This window comes from Camelina sativa, chromosome 11, assembly GCF_030686135.1.
Source record: "Camelina sativa cultivar CO46 ecotype springtype chromosome 11, ASM3068613v1".
In the NCBI taxonomy this organism is placed as follows: domain Eukaryota; kingdom Viridiplantae; phylum Streptophyta; class Magnoliopsida; order Brassicales; family Brassicaceae; genus Camelina; species Camelina sativa.
Window position 1 is genome coordinate 40,614,260 of NC_141890.1, and position 11,148 is coordinate 40,625,407.

Sequence of the window (11,148 nt, forward strand, 5' to 3'; positions counted from 1 at the left end):
AATTATTACACACACAAGAAAACAGATTAATATATTAAAAAACTTTAAGACAAAATAAAGTACAAGAAATTACCTGCCAAAGTGTGCAGATTAAAAACCTCATATCGAACAAAAATATAAATAGAATTAACAAATATAAGACTAGTAATTAAACGTAGTTTGAAGAGTAATTAACTGTGGAGGCTGTTATAACTAAGATAGTAGTTACTTAATAATTAGAGATGATGGGAGAAGGAGGAGCAGGCGATGCAGGCGAGGAGGAAGATAGCTGAGGAAGCTCCGTCGTTTTCGAGATTACTAGTGCTTCGCTTGAATTTGCAGCTTTTGTCTTTGTTGCAATTTGTTATTGATTGCGTCTTCTTCTTCTTCTTCTGTTGATCATCTTCTTTACATCTCTTGATCATCTCTCTTTGCTTCATTGCTTCTTCTGCTCTGCACACCATTCTCTCTTTTTGGTGAAAAGAGCTCAGAGAATTTAGTGTAGGAGACAAGAGTCACACACTTCCTGTCTCCATTTATATAGACCTCAAGTTTCTTTACTACTTTGAAATATTATTATGTGGACTAGTTTCAAATGGCGTCTTTAAAATAATTTTAGCTTCGAACAATGTTTCTATAACAACCAAGCCCCTTTTAGCACGTGTAAATTATGAGTTTTCAAATGTATGTAAAAATTGCATTAAACTTTCAAATTATTGTAAATCTATATATGGTTAAGGGAGCGTATGGGTTTTAAAGATCCCACGGTTAAAAGTTTAGGATATATAGAGAGCACGAGACTTTTGTTTTAAAGCTTCCAAATAGTTTGAAATTTGAAGAGCTACTCTAAAGTCTAGACAGATTAGACACCAACCTATTTTTTCTAAAGAGATTCAATGCATCTTTTGGAGTTGGTTTTGAACCCAAATTAACCCAAAAGAAAATGTCAAGATCTCTTGTTTATGCCTAAAAACTATAGCGCTCGTGTTAATCCATCTATTTTCTACTTTTAATCTAACCATTAGTTTTAAATTTGAGTAGTGGACTAAGTGATAAACTTGCATATAACTGCAGTTGATAAGTGAAAGAAAATGGTATTAATTTATTCAAATCCTTGATTTATATAATAAAGTATGAACTCGAAAGAGGAAGTTAGTTAGCAATTGTAATGGACAATGTTATGAAGTTGAGACCGTTGTTCTAACAACAGCACATTTTGTTCTCTAAATAGGAATCCAAATTGGAGTATCTAATCATTGGCGGAAGTGAATATAGTAATGTAAATTCGTAACATGCATTAAACCTCCACAAAATAATTAAGAGCAATTTGTATTAAAAAAAAAAAAAAAAGACAACAACAATGAACTATATGATAGTTTATGATTTTGATAAACAAAAGTAAAATTTTAATCATTGCGGACATATTTTTACATGTTTCATATTACAATGTTTCTTTCATAATTTGTTATTTCTTATGTGATACATTTTAATTTATCAAATGGAGTTATTATATGATATACATAATGTATAATACATTGAAGAACGTGTAATTTTTTTTTTCTCGTACTATGTAATTTGTTTGTATATACCTTAACTTTTTCTATTTTACCTAAATAATTGTTCACTTCTTTTTGGCATTTATCAAACTCCGTCAATAATTCAATGAGCAAAGGCTAACACAACCAATGATTTACACAGTGATGTTGAAGAAGTTCTCTGTAGATAAATCATATGTAGATAGGTTGGAAGTTTATGTCAATTGTTATAAACAAAACGTTGAATTATTTGAAAGAAAATGTAAAGAAGAAAGATTAAAATTGGGTGTTATTTGGCGGGGAGCGAAGAATGGGCATGTGGAGAGGACAATGTCACATGTGACATGTGAGAACGTTATGATGTTTGGTCTGAAACGGCGCTCTTCTATTATGTGGTTTTATACATTGCACTTCCCTCTCACGCATTTACTCATCAACCCATCCTACTAGAGTCTTTGTTTCATATCTAATACGTAATATAAATATCATGAATCCCTAATGGATAAACTTGTAGACCACATATTAAATGCTCCATCACATTGTATGGTGGCCAAAACATTAAGGCAACCAAAAACAAAATATATATAAACTGACATTGTAAATCAATTGGTTTCATCAACAAAAAAAATTTTAGAGTAACTTTTATAAATTTTCAGTTATATATAATGAGACATATGTATCATATTTTATAAATGTAACATCAACCAAATTTTATCAAACCAAACCGAATTACAAATGGTTTGAACTGGTTTTAGTTTCTGTAAAACTGATAAAACTAAAACCAGACAAAAATTCAAACCAAACTAAACCGTAAAATCCAATTGCTAAAAGATTCAAACTTTGATCAGTCCTCTTAATCTCAGTCTGCTTTGAACACAGAATGCTTAATCACATTATCCCCTAAACACAGCATTGATTAACTCTTTCAGATTCTTGCATCCGATTATCTCAATATCTTTCAAATTCAACGCTTTTAATGACGACTCCACTGATTTGGGAACCACACATTTGCTAAAGCCTAGCTTTGCCACTGTACTTACCCTCTTCTCCATTCTTGGCACCTGTGCCATTATCTTTTAGTTGTATTCATCCAAACTCTAAAATAAAAGTTAACTGATTCTTCCAAATGTTATTGGTCTTGCTTACCGTGCGAACTTCGCCCCCTAGACCAATCTCACCGATGAATGCTACACCGTGAGGAATTGGAAACTCCAAGAAACTGGATTATGCAATTAAAGAGTAGTGCTTCATTTGCAGCTAGTACTAAATAACGCAAAGACACTTTTCAAGAGCCCAAAGAAGTAAACAACACTTACCTGCTACAAATTGCTGCTGCTATTGCAAGATCGCCAGCAGTCTCAGAAAGAGCCATTCCGTTGGCAACGTTAAGAAAAATCCCCTAAAGAACATATATTCATCATTAACTCAGTACTGTAATCACTAGACATAGATAGTCAGATGCTTCCTATCATTTATTATAGCGAACAAGATTCACATGACGAGCAACATTGCAGATTGACACAATTTACAATAAAATCTCTAAACTTACATTTTCCTGAATTCTAAGACCAGCTTGCTTCATAAGAACCTGTGATATGATAAGCCAGAATATAACAAAACGTTCACAGTTATAAAAAGGTAGAGAAGGCATGTTCCAAAGGTATATTGTCATTTTTCAATAAGAAAAGACAATGTTAGTATAGTAGTAGCACTCACTGCAATTATCATGTCAGCTCTGCTAGCTTGAACACCATTGACATGCCTTGAAACTGTTGAGCCAGGCGAACACAATGCCTACATAATAACAAAAACCAATGTTTAAACAAGAACTACAATACTTTGCTTCAAAGTCCGCAAGTACATATGAGGCAGCTAATGATGAGAGGTCAGCATTGTCGCAACATACATACTACAACCAATGTAAGTCATGATTCTTATCATATTGATTAAAGCAAAATGAATAAAGACTTGCAAAGCGCAGTTTCACTTAACAAGCCGGAGCCTATTACACTTTTGGAAATCTGAAGCAGAATAAGAGAATAAAGCAGAATAATCTGGTTATCTACCTGAATTTCAATTAGGAAACTCCGAGATCCATCCATAACAACTGCTACAGCTAATCCAGCTAAAACATCTGAATCTGGGTTCTGTTGACTAAGATATATTCCACTAGGGTTGGAGACCACTTCAAGTCCTGAGTTTGACATTTCAAAAACTCCAAGCTGACAAAGGAGATAGCGATGATTATTCAATAATCCTCAACTCGAAATAAAAATACGTGTACAGGTAACAAGCAAACTCGAACCGCATAAAGAATAATGGGAACACAATCCACAGAATAAGATGCTTGAACTAGCAAGTTCTCGGGAAAAAGAAAAGAGGCAGTAAGAGAAAAGAACAATCATGATTCAATCTGCAAAGGCATACTATGAGGGATTTGTATACATACTTCATCAGTCGACCCAAACCGATTCTTCACAGATCGAAGCAAGCGGTACGTCGATGACTCTTCACCCTGAAATTTTGACGTAAAATACATGTCAACTGATCATCTTCTGTTATATTTCCTAACAAATTAAGACTTGCTCGAGTCTAGAATAGAGGTTATCCAGCTAATAGAAACAAACCCAAAGTATTTAGTTAGGACTACAGAGCGCCATTTATTGAAGAGGATATCATGATTGCATATCTAAAGACAACAAAAAATACAAAGCACCTCCAAGTACAAGACAACATCTACTATGTGCTCCAAAACACGAGGTCCTGCAATATCTCCCGCTTTCGTAACATGTCCAACCTAAAACAGAAAGTGACGTGCATAAAACATCTTATCCAGATCAAACACCAGATATTGAAGGAAGGAATTGGAAGGATGGTGCTTACTCACCAAGAAAACAGGGACATTAGATTTCTTAGCAAAACGCAACAGGGTTGATGTGCACTCTTTAACCTGCCACCAACAGAGATTTCCAAGAAAGTAGCCTTTCCAGCAGATTAAAAGAAGAGTTACGAGAAAAACATATGCAAAGAAAATGAGAATGTTGGAGCCCCGTCTTCCTCTAACACATAAGAAATTCCTTTTAAAACATAAATTAAAGGATCTGGGATTCCATGTAACATGGGAAGCAACAAAAAGCAGCTTTGGCATAACTTCTTGCTCATAGTAATTAGAAGAAAATTCAAGAGACTAAGCGAATAGAGGAGGAAAACTTTTATACCTGTGTGAGACCACCAGCACTTCCAGTCACTTCTTTTAGGTAAACTGTTTGAATTGAGTCAATGATGAGAGCTCGGGGAGATAGCCGATGAGCTTTGTTTAGAATGTCCTGAAATAAATCAGAACAAACGATGTGCTTCAGGTACCTGATCGAAAAATGGAGACTAACAATTTATCTCAGTTATGCTACGCAGACTTGAGAATTTCACAAAGCATGGATTTGGTGTTTGACGTGTAATCATGAGGAGAATTAATTAGGGGATACAGTTAGGCACAAAATAGGAATATGCAGCTGTCCATTGCTTAGGTGTTAACAGAAGTATTGAAATATACTTCTGTTTGATTAAGATAATAAGAATGTTAATTCACATAAAATAGTATACCTGAAGATCAGAGCACACATAAAATAGTATACCTGAAGATCAGAGCTCGAAAACAGGTAGAGCTCTTCAGTTTGAATTTTCATCCTGTCAGCCCGACTTCCTATTTGCTCCACACTCTGCAGTTGGGCGAAAAACAGAAGATCTTATGAAGAATGTGTGATCAAGTCAACAGAATGTGTGGGATGAGATCCTTCAGAACAAACTAAAAGTACCATATCTCTAACATTAAAGAGAAAACGCGAGAAGAAGAAAGTCTAACTGCACAAAATAAAGGTGCTAAAACCTAGATCTCAAGCTACAATTACTTTTCTGCATCTTAAACATTTGCATGAAGATCATCCAGACCATCTTAAGCAGCACGGTTTGAAAAGAAACAGCCACAGAGAATTACACAATCCACAAGTTTGCTCAGAAACCCGGTGTGAGGAAGACAAGGAAAAGACAAGCAGGAGAAACTGAAACTTTTGAGAAAAACAGAACATGACTAGTACTAACCTCTTCACCGGAGATATACAAAACTGGTGCTGGTTCGGCCACTTCACTCCCCTCAGCAATTATAGATGCAATCTTCCATTCAAGCAAATAAAGAGAGAATCAGTAACGCCATTATGTGCATTACAAAACACCCAGTGCACAAACCATTTGCAAAGGGGAAGACAACTAATTAAAACACCAAAAATCACATCTCCTAACCTGCAATAACAAGGTACTCTTGCCAATACCAGGGTCACCACCAATCAAAATCAGGGAACCTACATAACAGCTCCATAGTGAGTCAACAGCTAAAGACAGAACGAAATTAAAAAATCATGAAGAGAGTATAAAAACCTGGGGCAAGGCCACCACCAAGCACCCTGGAAACCTCATTCCCAAAAAGTCCAGGCCTAAACATAAACATCGCAAGAAATGATATCTCCAACAACAAGAATATCTCAGATAGTAACAAAAACAAACCTATCTACGTTAAACCATTCTAACAAGTGAACTTAAAAGCAACAAAATTAGCCTTTTTTAAAAAAATATAATATTCGAACATACAGAGAAAATCGCCATTGCTGCTGAGTAATCCCACGAATAACATCAGTCAATCGATTCGGCTGCACCCCTGCTTGGTCAGGTAACCAAGACAAACCAGTAGCCTCCTGAAGACCAGAGCCAGTAGCTTTGCTACTTAAATGAGAACCATCAGAGAAACGTTTCATAGTCCCAACCTTGTGACAAGCACGACAACTCCCCCACCATTGCCCTTCAGAATGACCACAGCTCTCACAAACCCAAACAGTTTTCGATTTGCCTTTCTTCGATTTGTTCATAACAACTTCCCCTGGGTCCCATCCCCGAGCAGTTGAACCGGCTTTTCTCGATTTCTCATCGGAGAATCCAATTGCGGTGTCTTTCTCTTCTATGCTCGAACTCGCGTCCTGATTAGAGGAGGGAAGGTCGAAAACGGAGGAGATGGGAGATGATGAGAAGCGACGGAGACGGATACGGGTGGGGGGAGTAGGAATCGTGACCGGAGTTGAAGATCGGAGGAGAAGAAAGTGGGCTCGAGTGTAGAAGCATCTCATATCTGCTGCGATCACCATCAACAGTAATCGAAAACCCTTGGAATCGTTTTCTCTAGTGCTGGTTAGGGTTTTTTTGAGCTGTGTGGTTCGAACCGCCAATTTCACAAACACAAATTAAAGAAAACAAGGTAAAATTAATTTTTATTTTGTTTGCCTTTGTCACAATCATACACTATTTCAATTGAAAGAACATATTAAAATGAGTGGTAAAGTGTTTTTCTTACAAAGACCAGGAAAAAGTATATCCCAAGTTATAAACCGATAAAGACTTAATGGGCTTTGGAGGTTCTTGAGGTCTTCCTCTTTAGCGTACTAGGCTGGTGAGGAGGATACAGAACCTTGTATGAGTTCCTTCTTGTGCCCTGTTGCTACTTTATATATCTCGAAGCAAAGCTGTGTTATGATGTAGAGATAACAGCTGCTGTGATTAATATAGGACGACTCCTATAATATTAAACTCCTCTAACTTCTGCATACATTCTAATTGACCTGCTTATCACACTTTGGTTGCTCATGCCAAGAATGAAGCAAAACCGTCTCATAAAGTTGTCGGTTATCATTCAATTTGATGTTCATGCTCAATGGTTTTGCCTAGAAGTTGCAAGTCCCTGGGAGTATTCGTTGATGGGCTGACTTATTGATACCTTTTATTCATGATTTGATTTGTTGTCTCGACTTCCTTATGTGACCACGACTCGGCTTTGCGTTGGTGGAGGAGAGTGTCTCCTAGATTTGAGTCGATGTTCTTTTTGCACAAGTGGCCGAATAGTAAAATAAATTAGCACCATAGTGTACTAATGATTGATAATGACCACACCCTTGGTAGGATTGGTCTCAGGCGCCCGGAACTACAATAAATCCGTCTATATAGCCGGGCTAGATCGTACTACTGCGTAATGCGTGAACTTGACGATTTCACATGAGAAAGTTGGAGACCGTTAGTTTAGTAACATTTTTTATATTGACGTAGTTGAGAAGATTGAGAGATAACAATGGTCTATATATATATGTGGATTGTGGAGTTGGCCGGTGACTGTGAGGTATGTTAAAGTGATGAGAGAGATGGAATGGGATAGATAAACTTATCTAAAGGTTGATTAGATAAACTTTATGATTAGTCTCTCATAATCATAAAGGTTGGGATAGATAAACTTATCTACAGACTAGAATGACAATATGCGACATCCGACATAGTCAAAAAGCGAGATGAATACAACAAGTAACCTATGCAAGGCATTGTGAGAGAAAAAAGATAAGTCAATTAAATAGAGTGAACTCTGACTAAGTAGACATGATTGTGAAGAATAACAAAAAAAGAACTTGACAGAAGATTTTGAAACTTTTTAAGAACAATGGGAAAAAAAAAAAAATTGAAGTAGAAGTGTTAGACATAATTATGGAGAAATTTCTGAAAGTAGAAGTGGCAGCCAAAAATTTGGTTAGCCGTTACAGCTTCAATTCTGGTTTCTCATTTGTTCTTTAACTCTCCCTTGATCTTTCCTTCACCTCTTTTAGATATTTTTTTAACTTCATTTTAGTTTAAATGTCTCCGAGAACCTGTCACTTTCATGATTGGATGCATATTAAACCATGCTTGTACAAACCTAAATATAAGGCTAAACCGATGGAAAAGAGGTGTAAACATGGTTCTAAAAACCACTAAACATATGAGATATAAACTAGTATAATTAAAAAGTAAAAGTGGAAAAAAAAAAAAGAAAGGCAAAGAAACAAGAGGATGGTGCGAATGAAATCTAAGGACCACATTTTTTCCCTCTCGTGTTATATATTTTCTTGGAAAAAAATACTCAGCTACATGAAAGTATTATTCAATACATGGTCATACATCCCAACTTAAAAAATGTACTGCTAGCTACACGAAGTATATGTGTTGTGTGGTCAAATATACCAATTATATGATCACATGTATTTACCATCACAACCATCTTATTCTGGTATACTGCCGGTATTGACCAGTATTGACCGGTGTTGACCAGTATTGACCGATGTTGACCAATAAAAATATGCAATTTTTTTTTAATATTAGAAACCCAAAAAAACAAAAAAAAATGAATTATTTAGGAATCATTTATAGTGTTATATAATTTAAAACATATATGGATCTAAAATAAAGATATATTGTATATATATTCCATTAATTTAGTCTTATAATAGTTATCTTTTTTAATTTCAAAACTTAACTAAAATTGAAATAAAAATCATTCATAAGATATTAAAACTTAAATTCAAACAAGATAATCTTGTTATAATTAATCAAATAAGAAAACTATTTATTTTAACTTTATTAATTCAAAAACATCAACTTCTTACTTAATTTATCTAAATATAAAATTAATATTATTTAATATTTTCAACCACAAAAAATATTTCTACAACAAAAATATTTAAAACCAAACCCAATACATATCAAAATCATTAGAATTATTGAAATATGTTATATACTCATGGTAAAATAAAAATTGTAATATCTGAAAAAAATTATTAATGGTTTTTCATTTCACTTTTATTAAGTTTTGAAATATAAAAATATATTATATATCTGTTAATTCATCCAGTCTTATAATAGTTAGTTTTTTTCTATTGCAATTAAAAACATCAACTTATTATTTGATTTATTTAAATACAATGTTTTTTGTTATTTAATAAAAGAAATATATTTGATTATAAACAACAAAAACACACAATATTTATTTTTAATATATAGAAGAAAGAAGATCCAAAAATTGAGTTTGCAAAACAATATATTTGACTGTAGAAAAATTAATATATATATATATATAATTAATATGAACTCAAAATAATTTTTATTTAACTATTATTTTAGCTTCAAAATTAAAATTACTAATTATAAGAATGAATACATTAAAGATGTAAACAAAATATTTAGTTATATAATATAAAATATATTTTAATTTAAAAAAATTATAGAAGCTATTTGATATAGCAATTTATGTTTTTGGTTTTTAATAGTATGCATAAAAAATATTGGTCAACGCCGGAGTCAGTTAACCGGTATACCGAAATTATATGTTTATGGTTTTAACCACATGAGTTCATGCATATAGTCATGCAATACATGTACTTTGTGTAGTTGAAAATACAATAGTATACTTGGCATGCGTTTTCGCATACATCAAGTATCTAGCAATCTTTTTTCCTATTTTCTTTGGTTGAAACCAAATCTTCACTTTTGCTTTTTTCTTTTCGTCGATTCACTTTCCCTTTTCGTGCATTGGGATTGGTAGAAACAAAATGGAACCTAGAGTATATGTTTTTAAGTCGAAAAATAATCTTTTTAATCTACTATTTGATAATATTAGAAAAGCAAACTTTTCTTCGATTTACAGAAAGTTCAGCATATTCTATTTACGTAATGAGCCATGTACAGTATATGTTTAAAATTTATTATAATTTCCAAATTAATGTATATATGCACACGCAGCACGCTCATGTGCTAGATATTGAGAGAGATAATAATTAGTTACATATTCTATGTTTATAGAAAAGAGCCATACCACATTTACACATTTTACCATTATTTTCTTTAATCTTATATTTATTTCGTATGTTTTATTAATATATGAAAGTGTCATGTAATTTATTTATTTTAATCTCTAGGTAGCCTATTAAATTCTTGGAGTTTAGGGATAATAGGATAAAGCAAGTGAGAAAAGAAAAGAAAACAACAAACAAATTTAGGAATATATATTGTCACGCAATAAAACTACTTGAAAATTGCAATTTACTTTTTCAGAAACCATGCCAAATATTTGAATAGCTATTTAAATAGTTATAGTGCTCAGTCGGCTCCACTACAAGAATTGGATTGTGTTTTTGGTCATCCGAAAAGAGCTTAATTTGAAAGCTGGATTTGAAGTCTGTTTTTAAGGTATATCAAGATATATTATAACTTCGACTAAAGAACAGTGCTAACACAAAGGCGGTTGCATGGCACATATATGATGGCGATTGTTTAAATTCGGGAGTCAAAGACTAAGAAGGAGGTAAAGTGAAAAGCGCAAACATCAGATATCTCTTTTCAAACAAACAAACAAACAAAGACACAGCCAAAAAAAAAACTTGAGAAGTGGTCCAAATAAAGAAAGAGGAAACAAAAGAAAAAAACTTGATATCGCAATGAGGCCGTTTGCATCAAGTCCAGAGCTTCCATGCACTACCTCAATTATTCCATTCATATTATAAATCCTGGGTAAATATCTTCAAGCTTCCCCCAAGATTCGTGGTTATACTCAAAATCATCCACATACATGTTCAGGATCTAAGACAAAAGACAAGAAACAAAAAAAAAAGTCATCTTTAATATTATTGCATCGTAGGATATAATTACTTCAGATTGTTAGAAAAGAGATGGCGTATGAGTTAAAATCAAAGAGGCAAAAACAGAGAAAAAAAAACAGAGCAACTAGTTTGATTCTGTTCTCACG

General features: G+C 33.6%; 2 protein-coding genes across 2 annotated transcripts; both read right to left on the reverse strand.

Annotated features, from left to right (window-relative positions):
• Positions 1-5: 5 nt before the first annotated feature.
• Positions 6-563, reverse strand: LOC109127522 (uncharacterized). The gene has a single exon (XM_019232437.2). The coding sequence runs from the start codon at positions 441-443 to the stop codon at positions 216-218; it is 228 nt and encodes a 75-aa protein (XP_019087982.1). The 5' UTR covers positions 444-563; the 3' UTR covers positions 6-215.
• Positions 564-2,142: 1,579 nt separating this feature from the next.
• On the reverse strand, positions 2,143-6,906 carry LOC104725547 (uncharacterized). The gene is made up of 15 exons (XM_010444214.3): positions 6,153-6,906; positions 5,943-5,998; positions 5,808-5,866; positions 5,610-5,681; positions 5,147-5,230; positions 4,733-4,840; positions 4,402-4,464; positions 4,231-4,311; positions 3,964-4,029; positions 3,581-3,736; positions 3,231-3,308; positions 3,064-3,102; positions 2,831-2,913; positions 2,661-2,733; positions 2,143-2,575 (listed from the first exon to the last, which is right to left on the reverse strand). The coding sequence occupies exons 1-15, from the start codon at positions 6,698-6,700 to the stop codon at positions 2,408-2,410; spliced, it is 1,734 nt and encodes a 577-aa protein (XP_010442516.2). The 5' UTR covers positions 6,701-6,906; the 3' UTR covers positions 2,143-2,407.
• Between the last annotated feature and the right edge of the window lie 4,242 nt (positions 6,907-11,148).

Excerpts from the sequence above, each read along its gene's own strand:
- LOC109127522 (XM_019232437.2), bottom strand. The coding sequence starts at position 443 with ATGGTGTGCAGAGCAGAAGAAGCAATGAAGCAAAGAGAGATGATCAAG.
- LOC104725547 (XM_010444214.3), bottom strand. The coding sequence starts at position 6,700 with ATGGTGATCGCAGCAGATATGAGATGCTTCTACACTCGAGCCCACTTT. Across the intron at positions 4,312-4,401 it reads CTAATGTCCCTGTTTTCTTG|GTTGGACATGTTACGAAAGC; the intron begins GTGAGTAAGCAC and ends TTTCTGTTTTAG. Across the intron at positions 2,914-3,063 it reads GTCTTAGAATTCAGGAAAAT|GGGATTTTTCTTAACGTTGC; the intron begins GTAAGTTTAGAG and ends TATGTTCTTTAG.